General features: G+C 39.4%; 1 protein-coding gene across 5 annotated transcripts in view; it reads left to right on the top strand.

Annotated features, from left to right (window-relative positions):
* The first annotated feature begins 4,652 nt into the window (after positions 1-4,652).
* The window catches only part of LOC144015558 (ELKS/Rab6-interacting/CAST family member 1-like), a 61,411-nt gene continuing 50,208 nt past the window's right edge, over positions 4,653-15,855 (top strand). For 4 of the 5 annotated variants that reach the window (XM_077515655.1, XM_077515657.1, XM_077515656.1 and 1 more), the window contains exon 1: positions 13,206-13,381. In XM_077515655.1, the coding sequence (XP_077371781.1) occupies positions 13,259-13,381 (123 nt within the window). In that variant the 5' untranslated portion in view covers positions 13,206-13,258. Of the gene's footprint in view, positions 5,033-10,931; positions 11,746-13,199; positions 13,382-15,855 lie in introns of those variants that run through there. The other variant, XM_077515658.1, reaches the window with a different exon arrangement.

The following is a 15,855-nucleotide window of genomic DNA, read 5'->3' as shown; positions in this document are numbered from 1 at the left end:
TGTCCATGACCTCATAACCCACCACGCTTGCATATTCGAATTTGAAGCAAAATGAGTTTATGTTCCATCAAAACCTCTTCGTATGTCGTAAGTAACGGAGCATCGTTTGTACGTTTCCATTTGCTCTATTGAAACAACTAATTGTTTGTTAGAATGAAATAAGATAATTCTTTTTCCATTAGTATTCGTTTCACCAGATAAAAATCGATGAAATCGGAAATAATTGGACGCACATTGGACTCACAGCAGAGAATACTGGGGGACATTATCTTTTACATACTTGGCAGAATTGGAGAAGGGTCTTATGCAGAATTGACATGACGGTCGATCGATAAAAATTAAGAGCTCGTGTATTTGTAGTTGAACACTACTCCCTGGTGGTGATGTTTGATAAAACATGCTCCATGTTACGCCAAACGTCAATAGAATAGAAACAATAACTTACAACATGCAATAGCTGTTTCTCCAACTTTATACGCCAAGCACCGCCTCAAAAATTATTTTTCACCTTGATGAAATGCCATTGCAGCACTAAATAATGATTAGGGACTGTTCTGTCTAGTTGCAACACATATATAGTGCACATTAATATTGTACATGAGTCCTGTGTTCGTCGTACTAATATGTCTGTAATTTTTTTTTTTCAATTGTCTTAATTACTGGTTTTATTTGTTTTTAATTGCTGGCACCTTGTGGACGACTGCATACCTTAATTTTGTTGTACAACTTGTGAAATGATAATAAAGTCATTCTATTCTATTCTATTCTATTCTATTCTATTCTATTCTATTCTATTCTATTCTATTCTATTCTATTCTGTTCTGTTCTGTTCTATGACCAGGGTTGGGGAATCCAGGTCCAGAGAGAACAAACCCTGAAACAGTTTGACTTTAGCCAGAGGTGCTTCCACTAACAGGTGTTTCTACAAGCTTGTTTACCTGCCAGCTAAGTAAGAGCACCTGTGGATAAAGACAATCTGTGGCAGGGTTTTTACTTTCTGGATATGGATTCCCCAATCCTGTCTATGACCAACATTAAAATACGGTAACTTTACATCGTAAGCCTGATTCAGGGGTTTCCAATTTTTTTCAAACATGAGAGCTACTGCTTGGGCAGGCCTATATTAATTTTATCCTAAAATGGACAAATAAAGTCCAACTGTCTAATATCGTCCATATCTCGAGATTGAGCCTCCCGACATGCAGACCTTTTTGCAGAGCGGGTCATATTAGGGCTGTCAAAATTAAAGCGTTAACTCTGGAGATTCATTTAAATTCAGTGTCCCGCCAAACTTGGAGGAGTCACTGGCGGGAGATGAATAAACATGGACTATAGGTAGTTTTACTTTCTGATGTACCTGGTTGGTGCTTGTTAGAGAACTCTAAAGTGATTTGCGCACTTTGAAGAGCCAAATTCAAATAGCCTATTAACAGGGTTGGGGTATCCAGGTCCAAAAAGTAAAAACCCTGCCACAGATTGGCTTTAGCCACAGGTGCTTCTACTTAACTGGCAGATAAAAAAGCTCATAGAAGCACTTGTGGCTTAAGTCAAACTTTTTCAGTGTTTGTTCTCTCTGGACCTGGATTCCTCAACCCTTCCTATTAGTTGTATGCCTTTGGCGTATCTTCTCAGAGCAAAATTCCCTTCTCAAGTTACCTCTACGGTGCCTCGCACACCTGAGCAGAACTAAACCTGTAAGCGAGAAATTCTGAGAAATTATATATATATATATATATATATATATATATATATATATATATATATATATATATATATATATATATATATATATATATATATATATATATGTGTGTGAGTGTGTGTGTGTGTGTGTGTGTGTGTATACAATTCAGAGCGCCCAATTAACCTGCCAAGCATGTGAATGTGGGAGAAGACCAGAATACTCGGAGAAGACCCACGCAGGCACGGGGAGAACATGCAAACTCCACCCAAGAAGACCAAAGCCTGGACTCGATCTTGCGTCCTCAGTACTGGGAGGCAGATGTGCTAACCACTCATTCACCATGCCACCCAGTTAAATACAGTATCATACAAATCTTACAGTGTACATGTACAAGTTTAATTAGTATTTTCTAAATTTGAGTAAAAAAATAATAATAAGAAATTATATATATATATACACAGTTAGGCACAAAAGTGAAAACTATTTGGACAGTGACACAAGTTTGGTTATTATAGCTGTTGACAAAAAACATCCAGGATACAATCATATAACAATATAGAATTAAAGTGCAGACTATCTGCTTTAATTTGAGAGTATTGACATCCAAATTGGAGCAGGGGTTTTGGAATTACAGCTCTTAAAATGTAACTGTCTCTTTTTCTGGGGACGAAAAGTGAATGGACAATTGACTCAAAAGGCTACAAAAAATAAAAACATGGGCCCATCCCTCATTAACCTGTCATCAAATACGCAGTTAAAAGGTCTGGAGTTGATTCGAGGTGTGGAATTTGCATTTGGAAGCTGTTGCTGTGAACACACAACATGCTGTCAAAAGAGCCCTCAATAGGCGTGAAACACCCCATCCTGAGGTTGACAAAATAAGAACAAAACCATCAAAGAGACAGCAGAAATGTTAAGAGTGGCCAAATCAACAGTTTGGTACATTCTGAGAAAAACAAAATGCACTGGTGAGCTTGTGAACTCAAAAAGGCCTGGACATCCATGGAAGACAACAGTGGTGGATGATCACAGAATCCTTTCCATGGTGAAGAAAAACGCCTTCACAACATCCACTCAAGTGAAGAACAGTCTCCAAGAAGTAGGTGTATCAGTATTTAAAGCCTGGTTCACACATAAAGAGGCGGGCTGTTTTTGTCCCCATATTGCCCCTTCCCGACCAAGGATGTCAAACGCCCGACAATCTTTTGTCTTCTAAGATTATCTTATAAGATTATCTTTATATGTGAGATGTGTTAAGAGTGGATTTGTCCCGATAATTGGGCTCAAAACCAGTCAGGGCCGACAACCTAAACTTATGAAAATGTTCAATATTTACGACAAAAATCTTAACGTCGGCAGGGGCGCCAAGATGCGCCTGCGCCACCAACTGTGACGTCAAACGGAATGTAGCCAATCAAGAGGCACCCTAACTGAAAAAGACGGAAGTGCGAGTATACAAAAACAACAAGCATATTATTCTCCCCCTCCGGAAAACAAACAAAAACTTCAAAGAACCCATTTCACAACCGTCAGACTTCACATCTGGCCGTGCGATTTTTTTCTGAGACGCCGTTTGACATTGCGCAAATCAAGCAAGCTGTAATACATGAACCGTGGGAAATGATGTACAACCAAACACGTGACGAGTTTGTGACACGCGTGTGCAAAATAAACCTCTGTAGCAATGGGCAAAAATAAATAAATAAATACAAATAAATAAATAAATTAATTAATTAATTAATTAATTAATTAATTAAATGTTTGCTATCGTTTTAAAGGGCACATCCTAAGCTTTAATTTAAGATTTGTGAAAGATCCTTGTCAAATATATAGGTCACTGGAGCTATTCAAACTTTCAGAATTTTTGCCTAAGCTATACCCTTTATTTAAGCGCAGTGGCATCAAGGAACATGATAGACAAAAAATACAACTGGAATATTCACCGGAGTCAGAAAATGTGTAATTGATTCTTGCTATGTCATTGTTGGACATGATTTCAGACCTTAAAATGAGAAGGACCATTTTGAACATATACTGAGGCTTGATTCAATGCAGGCAATTTTGGGTGAAAACTATATCCATCATTTATATTTATACCCTGTGGCATCAAAAACATTAAAGAAAAAAAGACAAAAACTAGAATATTCACAGGACTACAATGATTCAGGAAATGTGTACTTCTGTCAGTCCATGTCATTGTTAGGCATAATTTCAGACCTAAAATAAGAATTTATTTTTTTATATAAAGATGTATTTAACATCCAACAATATACATACATCAACTCAAACCAATCAACCATCTGTTTGTTTGTTTTTCAATAACTGTGGAAAGGGCAAAAAAAAAAGAGAAAAAATGAAAACAAAAACAAAAACATCTATATAAAACAAAAAAGTGCAGTCCAATATTCTTGCCAGCAAAAAAATAATAAAAATAAAAATCACTAAATCAAATATTGGTAGCACAACACCGAATAAAAGGTAGGTTATTTGCTTCTCCTCGTCTGTTGAACTTTACACATACAGCCTAACCTCGTGGTATTAAACTTATGAACCACATAACTACCACAGCACATACGCACGCCGCCAACACACGCACACATAAGAGGAGGGGAAAAAATAGACTAACGGGATGGCGATTACAAAAAAGAAAAATCTGGAACAATTGCTGCCAATAGGCAAAAAATGCAATGTATTACCGTTCAAATGCAAAAACTTTAACCACTATATATATATATATATATATATATATATATATATATATATATATATATATATATATATATATATATATATATATATATATATATATATATATATATATATATATATATATATATATATATATATATATATATATATAGGAATTTTTTGCTGTAGCATATATACCCTAAAATGTACCTCCATATTTTGGTCTCAGACAGTGAGTGTTGTTTGTAATGCTGTGGCCGTCTCCTTCTCGTGACCGCGCAATTGAAACAGCAGCGTGGCGAGGATCGAGTGTTGGGAACGCGCATCGGAGGCTTGCTGACGTCACTGGAGCGCCCTGGCTCTCGTGAGCTGCTGGCAAAAAAAAAAAAGATGGCAAAATTTGATTGACAACTGTCGAGCTACGAGCATCTGAAACCCTGTCATTTATGCCATCGAATTCCTATTATGTAATTGTTTAGGGAAGCATAGCAGATTTTGGATGCTAACAGACGTAAAAAAAGCTAGTTTATCGCAGAGGTTTTCACCACTGGCTGGCTATTGTGTTTGCAGCGAAGGGAGAAAAAGGCGAGAGCTGGCTTGACTCCGTACATGAAAGACACTGTCCTTCATACATTGAATGTGTGCTGACGGGAATGACAGGTATGTAAAACCTTTCAATGACAAACCAGCGACTGTAATTAATACATATAAAGCAGCTTCGGAAAATGGTTCGATTATAAGGGTGTCTCCACTCTCCACCACAGCGGACCCATGTTCGGGGTCGTTTGGGATTGTGCAAAAAAAAAAAAAGTACCGTTCTACTTTTGACAATTTGGTCGTGTTTGGCTAAATTCGGCTAAATTTGAAGACTAGTGTTTGTGTCTTTATCCATTTATGCATTGTGGAGTTTTTTTTTCTCCGCCCCACTTGTCCAACGTGGACAATCCCCCTTTTCCTTCCTTCCTCCCTTTGGTTTTTACACGTAAACGTCAGCACGGCGCATTTTGCCCTGACAGCTTATTATTACACATAGCGAGTTTTGAACACTCACAACCTAAGGCTTTGCAATGGTTTGTTGTTTAAGATAGCGAAATGTTCCATATTGAAAAGTCTTAGCCGTCACCGTTAGCCGGTAGATTGAGAAACATTAGCCGCTAGCAAGGCCACGCTGAGGAGTTACGTAGTGGGGATTTAGGTAACAATACAGACAATTAGCACATTTTGTCTTACCCGCCTGGAAGGAGATCATGCTGATACCCAATATAAAAGGTCAAGTTTTTGTTACTTAAAAAAAAAAATCATTTTGGCCTTTACTTGATTGGGTGGAAAACTTGTCACACCCTTAAAAACACTGGAAATTTGTTTACTTTTTAGGACTTTGCGTGAATGTTTGTTAGGAAAACATAAAATAGCCTAAATTGCATGGCCTGGACATGGAACATACCTGAAGGTTTCAAGAGATGCATTTAAGTGAACATTTATTGCAGTGGTGTTAATACATTTTCTTAAACAAACAATCAAACAAACACACACACGCACACAAAAAAACAACAATTTTGGCATTTGACAGTTTATGGTTTACATTTTTTGAAGGCATATTAATTTCCTTCTGGCCTTCTGACATGAGATCAGTGTTGCAAAATTGCTCCCTGATAAGTTTTTCCAGTACCTACTGCAGTCTCACTCTTGTGGCATAAGCTTTATGGCTGTCACATTGCTCCAACATGTGTACAATTTTCTACAAAATTGAGAGGCTTTAAGCGGAAGATTCTGATGTTCAACAACCTGAAATTCGCACATGTAAAGCTTTGTTCAAATCATCGGCTGAATTGAGATTTTGTTGGTGTGTAGTTCCAGTGCAGAGTTCTGGATAGGCCTCACCTGGTTTTGCGTGAACGCCTGCCATAAGAGTTCAATGTTTTCATCAATGGTGGCATCAGTAGACAGTTGCGTAGTTTGTCAAGCATAGCTCATGTTACAAGTAGGGGTGGGTGATATGGCCTAAAAATTATATCACGATATTTCAATGATACGGGAGCAGCCAGTTTGTGGCGTTATGCTTCGTACATCGCAGGCAAGTGTATTGTTAAAAAAATGTTTTCCCTCTGCGATTGTTTAGGCAGTGGTTATTTTTGCTGCAACCGGCGGCAACCCTCCTCGAGCGTTATTTTGCCGTGAATGGCTCTGATAGTTTAATTAGAGGAGCGAGAAAATGCCGCGTTTCCTTGTAGACATTGCTAGCGGGTATGAATAACAAAATGTGCACTTTTAGAGAGCTGTGCGATAGAAACGTGCATGCCTTCTCGTCGAGAGCATATTAGCTTAGTGGTCGATTAGCATAACAAACTCACGTGAATTAGATGGCGAATTACCGGTCACGGTAAAATAAACACTGCGGATTGTTGATCTTGGCCAAACGATACGCGACCACTTCAGTATTAACCAACCACCGTATTTTTTATTTATTTATTTTTTTCCCATAAAGAGTGCGTCGAATCAAGAGTGCTCCAGTAATCGATGAACTTTTGTTCACCCCAACCACACGAGCTGCTTATATGTTTACGGCAACAGTTTTCCTGCACGAGTTGCAAACGATTTTTTTTTTTTTTTTTTTAGCATTATATCTGACCTCTTGTAGCCAAACAGCCTCCACACGACGAAGCTCACTCCCACTTTGTCGAAGACGCGACAGAACTGGCTGCAGCTCTTGCACACGCTCCTACATTTTTTTTTGTGCAGCAGCGAACGACGCGTGTACGTCCAAATGTTGCGCATTACGTCATCACGTCAATTTCGCACGTCCAAATTGACACAAAGACGTATAATGTTACGCATTACGTCATCATGTCAATTTCGCAATGTGTCCAATTTTTATCACCTAGAAAAATACACCGGTAATATCGCAGACGATATTTTTTGGAACAGCCCTAGTTTCAAGAAACTTGGTAAAGATAGTGTAAATTTTTAGGGATGTAATGATAACATCTAAAATTGATTTAATATTGATTTACACTGCTTAAAATATATATTGATGTAAAAAATAAAGGTATTGATTCACAACGCCTTTTTTCATCTTTTTGACCCTTTTTGAGAACGGAGATGTTTTGTGGATATCTGGTATGGGGTGTATGCACTGATCTGAATATATGCCTGGTTAGCCGATAGGCCAAGACTTTTGAAGTCACAAGGCCACCATATTGCTCCTCCCAAGAAACGTTCTCGGCATATGACATTTACATTTACAGTATAAAAATTAGGTATGTCACGATAAGGGCAATATCGTGATATTAAAACTACCACAATATCGTCGTCGTCATCTTCACAATATTTAAAAGGAACACATCTGTTAAAAAAAAAAGTCAGGTTGATTTCCATTTGTGCAGTTCTAGCACCCCTCTAGTGGCTAGTTTGTTAGTGCAATTTAATTTTCATTAGGGATGTTTTGGCCTTACTATGTTTAAAATCCATGTTGTCAGATGAAAGGGTACCTAATTTGCTTGTGAAGCGATCAATGTGTGCTTGCATTAGGAAGTAAGAGCCTCACTGTTGTTATTAGCAATTGTAGGTGGTTTATATGCATTTCTGTTATGTACAAAAGCACAATATTTTGCTTTTTTTTTTTTTTTTTTTTTTTTAGTATTATTTAGTAGTAATTTTAGAATATTGTGATCTTTTCAAAAATATCGCCAACGCCCCCACAATATCGTGATAATTATCGTATCGTGATAATATTGTATCGTGATGTTTGGATATCGTTACATCCCTAATCAAAATTGGAAATATTTGAGACAGTACTTGATTTATGGTGTTAAATTTGTTAAACATAAACAAGAGGACTTCAGACATTTTACAACTTGCCTTAAATACATGTATAAATTATATGCTTAATGATGTTTACAGGAGGTAACTTGTATATTTTTTAATTAAAGAATTACAACTGTAATTCAACAAAAGATGCCTCTGTCAAACCTAATATTGGTATTGGGGTCTAAAGAACTGTGCGATAAAAGAAAAAGGGGGACTTCATAGCAGCACATACCGTCCACTTGTTAATTTTTTTAATTTACTAATTTCCAGAATACTCCGGTTCGAGTCTAGGCCGCGGCCTTCCTGGGTGGAGTTTGCATGTTCTCCCCGTGCCTGCGTGGGTCTTCTCCGGGTACTCCGGTCTCTTCCCACATTCCAAAGACAAGCATGGCAGGTTAATTGGGCGCTCCGAATTGTCCCTAGGTGTGATTGTGAGTGTGGATGGTTGTCTCTGTGTGCCCTGCGATTGGCTGGCAACCAGTCCAGGGTGTCCCCCGCCTACTGCCCAGAGCCAGCTGAGATAGGCGCCAGCACCCCCCGCGACCCTTGTGAGGAATAAGCGGTCAAGAAAATGGATGGATGGATGGAATTTCCAGACTATCAGGCACACCTGATTATAAGCCGCACCCAGTACATTTTTAAAGGAAAAAGCATTTTGTCCATACATAAGGCGCACCTGACTATAAGACGCATGTGCCCACATTGAAGCATGAGATATTTACAAAGAAAGACGGTACACAGAAAGAGTTTTCAAAGGTTTAATAATATAACTTAGCTTTTCTTTCCAAACAGTGCCTGTGACGCATCAGTAACACAGCAGCAATACGGTAGTAACACAGCACGAACAGGGCTGGTTAAAAATAACATACCGGTAAAAGTCAAATGTATGCACCTGCCTATGTTTGTTTAAATAATTATTGAACGCTTTCAGTAAAACCAGTAAACTTCATTTTACTTTTCAAATATCATCATTTCTGTCTGCTATACAAGGCTGGACGAGCCATCTGGCATACTGGGCAGAAGCCCGGTGGGCCGGTGTGTTTTGCGGCCGATTTGGTGCGAATCAATTATTATTTTCCTCCATTTTACCCCAAGAGATGGGCCCACAATTTAGAAGGAACAGCCCAGTAAACCATTTATAATAGAGAGCAAACTGAACCAATAAACACCATTGGTAGAACTATGTGGTAGCCTAGGGTGGTCAGGAATCGGGCTGGGCCGGCAGGCCTAAGTAAAAAAATGCCAGGGCCGAATATTTATGCCAGTCCATCCCAGCTGATACATTTAAATGAAATTGCCGACCGAAGCAAGAAATGATTTATAAAAGAAAATATTGAAAATTGTCAGGGTTGCCCAGATGTTTTCATACAACTTTACGTGCTATGAACGCATGTATCTATCTGCAAGTTTCACATAGCCTGGTAGCCACATTGTGCTTTTTGGAACAGTGTCATCTGTCATTCCCAGACAAGATGCATGGAACCATCTTCAGCATTTCTCGCAATCGATCTATACAAACCACAAAAGTAAATGTACATTAATTTAAATTCTACATTTCCAATGCACTCGATATTAGCTCACTGATGATACTCACTCAAAGAATGTGTGTATTTTGGATTTGGGAGCCAAGAGAACGTTTTAGTAAGAACAGATTTCCTTATATTCTTAAAAAAAAAAAGTGTTCACAAAATTAACATGCAGATATTGACTTTTGGGTGTAGAATAGATAGTACATGTAACTGATAAATTACTGATTGTTTGACATCAATCAGAAAGTGCCAGCAATTAGCATCTTCTCTGCAATCTCTTCTCTCAGACGTGCTTTTTTGTTTGGATTGCACAATGAGGAGCATTGGGGCATAAAAATATTAGATATTGTTTGCAATTGTTTGTTGTCTCCATGACAAAGACTTCACAGATAGTTCTATCTCTTTGATTGGTGTGAAGAATGGTAGCAAGTTTCCATGCCAAGGTCAAACAATCCCTTCGCCCGAGTACATTGAACCTTATCCTGAAGTATTTCCTGTGTAAAATTGTGTTATCTGTAATTGCAGTTAGTTTTATTTTTCAAATACTTCATTCAGTGTTCTTCCTTAAAGGAATGCTTCACATCTTTAGCCCATTATAGCAATAAAAAGTTCATATTATGTCTATAATTAATTCGATACTTTCATTATTTTTCACGAACAATTAGTACCTTTAAAAACACATTTTGCAACTTACTGTCAACTGAAAATGACATCACAAGGGCTCAGGCAACCAATCACAGCTCACCTGTTTTCTAGGTTTGGTCATGTGACATTCACAAGCTGAACTGTGATTGGTTACCTGAGCCCTTGCGATGTCATTTTCAGTCGACAACAAGTTGCTAAATGTGTTTTTAATGGTACTAATTGTTCCTGAAAAATAATGAAAGTATCAAATTTATTATAGGCAAATTATTAATGTTTGCCAAAAATGGCTAAATAAGTAAAGTATCCCTTTGTAGGGGAAGTGAAGTCACATTTTATTGTTTAAAATATGTTCTATACGGCTTCAGTAAGTGTAACACAGCATTATGTTTAAAATTGCGCTTATAGAATAAAATAGAAGTTGGTAGTACTAGCATCAAATGAAATTGGATGACTTTCCAGTGGTTGAGAATCCCCGGTACAGGAAATGCATGTACTACTTGTATATGTGCAGGTGTACCTAATGATGTGTCTGGTGAGTGTACGTGCAATCACAATGTATAAAAAATTTCAATTTACAGGAAAGGACTCTTCATTCTCTGCAGATCGACATCACATTTAGCATCGGCCGATGCATTGGCTCCTGTTGGAAGCGTCCTTGGAATCTGCGTATGCTGCCTGTCAGTGAAAGTGGAGAGACTTCTTCCATCATGAACACTGTGCCTTCTGCCTCCTGCTGAGCAACCACTGTCACAAGCACAAATCAGTGTGATCATTGGCACACGTCTGAGGCTACCAACCCAACTTTTGCTGCTAGATTTGCGTCTTCTGTTCAGAACATGTATGGTAGCGCCCGCTCGGTTGGCAGAGGGGATGCCAACCATAGTGGAGGCAGAGACGCAGGTGGGGGAGGTAATCAGGGATCGGGTCGCTCCCCTCGCCTCCCTCGCTCCCCCCGCATGGGCCACCGTCGCACTAACAGCACCGGGGGTAGCGGAGGAGGTCCCGGAGGTGCGGGGGGCAAGACGCTTTCTATGGAGAACATCCAGTCCCTCAATGCAGCATATGCCACTTCAGGACCCATGTACCTGAGTGACAATGAGGTGGCCGTGGGGGAGCACCTCCCCAAAAGTGCTGGCGGGGTCATGACCACCATGGGTCGGCAGCGGGTGACCTATGGATCGAGGAGCAGCGGCAGCAGCGGCGGGGTGGCCGCGAGCACACCCAACATCTCCACCTTGGTGCCTTCAAGCACGGTACTGCCTGCTAGCCTGATGGCGGGCGATGCTTTGGCTTTTGGGGATCATCACATGGCATCCACAGTACCCCATTCTTTAAGGCAAGCGAGGGACAACACCATACTTGACCTTCAGGCCCAACTCAAAGAGGTATTTCTCTCCTCCTTTCTCGAGGTGACACTGCATTGGTTGAATATAGGGAAAATCAGTTCTTCTATTACAGGGTTCCTAGATGTACAATGATCTCAACATAATAGGGCTGAAATCACTCCAAAAGGATGTTAGTAAGAGCGCACTCACACCAGGGCCATTGTAACATGCCCAAACACGCTTGCTGCTAAAGTCCGGATTTTATAGGTAGTGTGAGCGCCATCGATCTGCGCCTGAGTACGGTTCGGATTCGCAGTTTGGCACAATTGGGAGAGGTGGGCCAGAGAACGCACATGCGCACAGCCGCGGCGAGTAGTCGGCGTGCGAAACATAACCATGACGTCACGTACGTACGTGCGACGTATATAGCGAGCGACCAGAACTGTTGACCATACAACAACCAGAGCGTCCCTCCCAAAGAGATGGCAGCAGCAAAGGGCTCACGTTGGTCTGATGATGAAGTACCACAGAGTTGTCGAGTTCGCTCTCCATAGCGTTGCTAAGCCGTTTAAACAACAGTCCCCCTATGATAACGTCTTCTTCTTGCGTGAATCAACGTGATGACGTATATTTCGGAGGCAACTGGGCCCGGGCACGGTTTGGTTATAGCAGGGGTCTCCCAAGTTCAGTCCTCGAGAACCCCTATCCAGCCTGTTTTCCATGTCTTCGTCCTTCAGCACAGCTGAATCTAATGATCAGCTAATCAGTAAGCTTTGCAGAAGCTTGATAACGATCCCGATCATGAATCAGGTGTGTTACTGGAGAGAAACATGGAAAACAGGCTGGATAGGGGCTCTTGAGGACCGAACTTGGAAACCCCTGGGTTAGAGTAATGTGAGTGCGGGCTGGATGGAGGGGGACAGGGAAGGGGGGGCAATCAGGCTTCAGCACGGTATGGAAGAAATGGCCCTAGTGTGAGTGTGCCCTAAGAACGTTAATAAAGTCAGCAATATTTCCATTCAACTACAACTCTGCTTTCGCGATTAACAATTTTATGGTACAACAGAAGTGTTTGTGTTATGTTTGATTAAGACTTGAGTAAGATAAAGACTTTTTACCGCATAAATGACGGCACTGTCGGCCGAATTAGCAGGCTGTTAAGTTGCTAATGTACCTAAATAACACTGCCAAGACTTGCATGAAACTGCTAACTTCAATGGCAGTTGGACCACACATAAAGTGGAAATAAATCCCGATTGTACAAATTTGTAAAGCCTTTGTATGATCAGATTTGACAAAGTGAGTGCTTTTGGGCAGAAAGTTGACGGATAACGCTAGTTTTGTCCCTCCTCGTCATTGTAGTCCATTAACTTGGTGTCGCTACTTTCCTGCCGCGGGGGTCGTGTTCAGAGAAATAGTCACGTGACATCCGGATCGCTATTGTAATCAGAGCACCTCTTGTAAATACAATTAATGACACATCTTCTTGACTGCATTTATATCTGTGTCTTAGGTTTTGCGGGGAAAACGAATTGTTGCGGCGGGAAGTGGAAGTAAAAGAGAGTAAGCTGAGCTCATCCATGAATTCCATCAAGACATTTTGGAGCCCAGAGTTAAAAAAGGAGCGAGCGCTCCGCAAAGACGAGGTGTCGAAGATCTCTGTGTGGAAGGAACAGTACCGCGTGATTCAAGATGAAGCGCAGGTGAGTTTTCATACATTGCTTACTCAGTTTGATACCCCCGGTCGGTCTAAGATTATTTTTTATCGCAAGCCATATTGTAATTATGTAATTATGTAATTATCACTGTAAAGTTTGCAGGGATCATTTTTCCACATAGACTAATGTTACTGTGGTTGCAAGTGCTACTGGGTGACTGAAGAAATAAATTGGGACAGTGGCAGCAAGCCTTGAGTAGAGTCGGGGAAATGACAGAGAATGTCAAAAGTTTGGGATCATTTTCACTTATGAAAGATGATAAAGTGCGATGTGTCTACAGCAAAGCAACTTCACCAGCACAAGGTAATGTATTGATGTTCGCAACTTTATTTAATATAGCCTACCACTGCTAGTTAGAGAACATATTATAATGTCCACTAGGGGTTTGTATTGCCGAGTACCTGACGATTCGATTCGTATCACGATTCACAGGTCACGATTCGATTCGATACCGATTAATCCCGATACGAATTTATAAGTCGATTGTTGCGATTTTTTTTCATTCAAATTTAGAAAATACTAATCAGTAAGCTTGTAGAGTGTAAGAGTTATATGAAAATGTATTATTTATTTATCTGAAATTTCAGTCTTATACAGGTTGTAATCTGTTTCATGTTTGAACAGCATTAAAATAAAATATTAAGGCTTAATGTTCCGTTCATATAACATTCTTCCATGCTCAAGGTGTGAATTCTAACCCGAAGTCAGACGTTTTGTTGAATATTTTTCCATTAAAAATGGAAGTTTAAAAATCGATTCACACACACACACACACACACAAAAAAAAAGGCAATGATGATAAGACGTTGAATCGGTAAGACTACCGAATGAACAATTCTGAGCTCTTAAAAGAAAAACAAAAACAAAACAAAAAATCGATTTTTTTTTTAATCGATTCGAGAATCGCGCGATGTAGTATCGCGATATATCGCCGAATCGATTTTTTTTAACACCCCTAATGTCCACACAAGTGGTGAAGGATAGACACAGCTGCTAGCACACATTCTGTAGCTCTATTGAAGAAATAGGAATAAAATAAACTGGTCAAAAATACATTCATATGCTGGTGTCTATGGCCACAACTAACGCCCAGTCACCTTACTCAACACACAGCCTGGCTAACGCTTAGCTAGTCAACAGCTAGCTGCTAACATTAGCAAACAACAGCCAAGTCCACACACACTTGATGTTCATTTATTGTTGTTTCATGGGGTATATGCCACGGAAGAGGCGGGACGTGATTTTGCACATCAGTTTGTTTCCGGTCTGGGTTGCGAACGCGTAACCGAGGGGCACAAAGTCGGAAGCACAAGTATTTTTGACGCAGCCCACACGTCGTAAACCGAACCGGAAACAAACTGATGTGCAAAAACAGTCCCGCCTCTTCCGTGGCATATACCCCATAAGGCAAAAAACAATATTTATCTATTTAATTGGATAGTTGGTATAGTAATCAATTGTAAAAATATTAAATGGCTGCAGCCCGAATGTATCATCATGTCATCACATTATTACATATACACAATTGCATTTCACAGCATTTCATTGTTGTATCGTATATTTTTAGCAACAAATTAAAATTGAAATCCCCAATCATGGAAAATAATCAATCAAATACTGTAAATACTATTGTTCCAATTATGTTAAAAAGGGATTTGTCAAAAAAAAAAAAATACTTGTAATATTGAAAGTAGTGTAGAGAATTTGCAATTTTGGTAAAATTTATAGCCAAAATGGAAGGAACTAATCCATTTAACAAGAAACATGAATGAGGCACTTGATTTATGTTAGTGGGCTACAAAAAAACAATGCGCTCTTGAGTTTTGCACAGATCTTAGACATGCAAAATAATTTATTTCCAACAGTTGACTATAGTGTGTTTGCCTGTCTCTTTATTTCAGACAGGTTAAAAAAATAAATACATAAATAAAAAAATAATAATAACTAGAGCTGCGAGCAGCTATAAAGGGCCCTCGCAGCCCGGGCCACGTTGGGGTAGTTGCACGTTGGGGTACTCGCACATTGGGGTACTGGCACATTAGGAGCAAAATTTCTTTTAACATGGCATGATAAACCTTTACATGTGGATTTTTTTTGCCAGGTGTGATGTGTGTGTCAAGCTCAATGGGTTTTGGTGATTGTTAAGATCTGCAAAAATCAGCGTCCTTTTTTAGTTTTAGGGAATGAGTTGACCTGATTGGTATTTTTTGCAAAAGTAAATACACCCATCATTGCTCGTACTCATTGCACAATGTTGCTTTTATTGTCCATAGAGGCTATCAAAAATAAATAAAACAAAATAAAAAAGTACATATGTTTGGATCGGTCTGATACCAGTGAACATCTTGAGTAGTGGAAAAAGTAAAAGTATATTCATAAATGACTTAGCTATAACACTTAGAATGAGTTCACAAATTTTGTACAAAATACCGTAAGTGGTTTTTTTTTTTTTTTTTTTT

Source organism: Festucalex cinctus, chromosome 3, assembly GCF_051991245.1.
Source record: "Festucalex cinctus isolate MCC-2025b chromosome 3, RoL_Fcin_1.0, whole genome shotgun sequence".
Taxonomy (NCBI): domain Eukaryota; kingdom Metazoa; phylum Chordata; class Actinopteri; order Syngnathiformes; family Syngnathidae; genus Festucalex; species Festucalex cinctus.
This window is presented reverse-complemented; position numbering and strand designations above follow the sequence as displayed.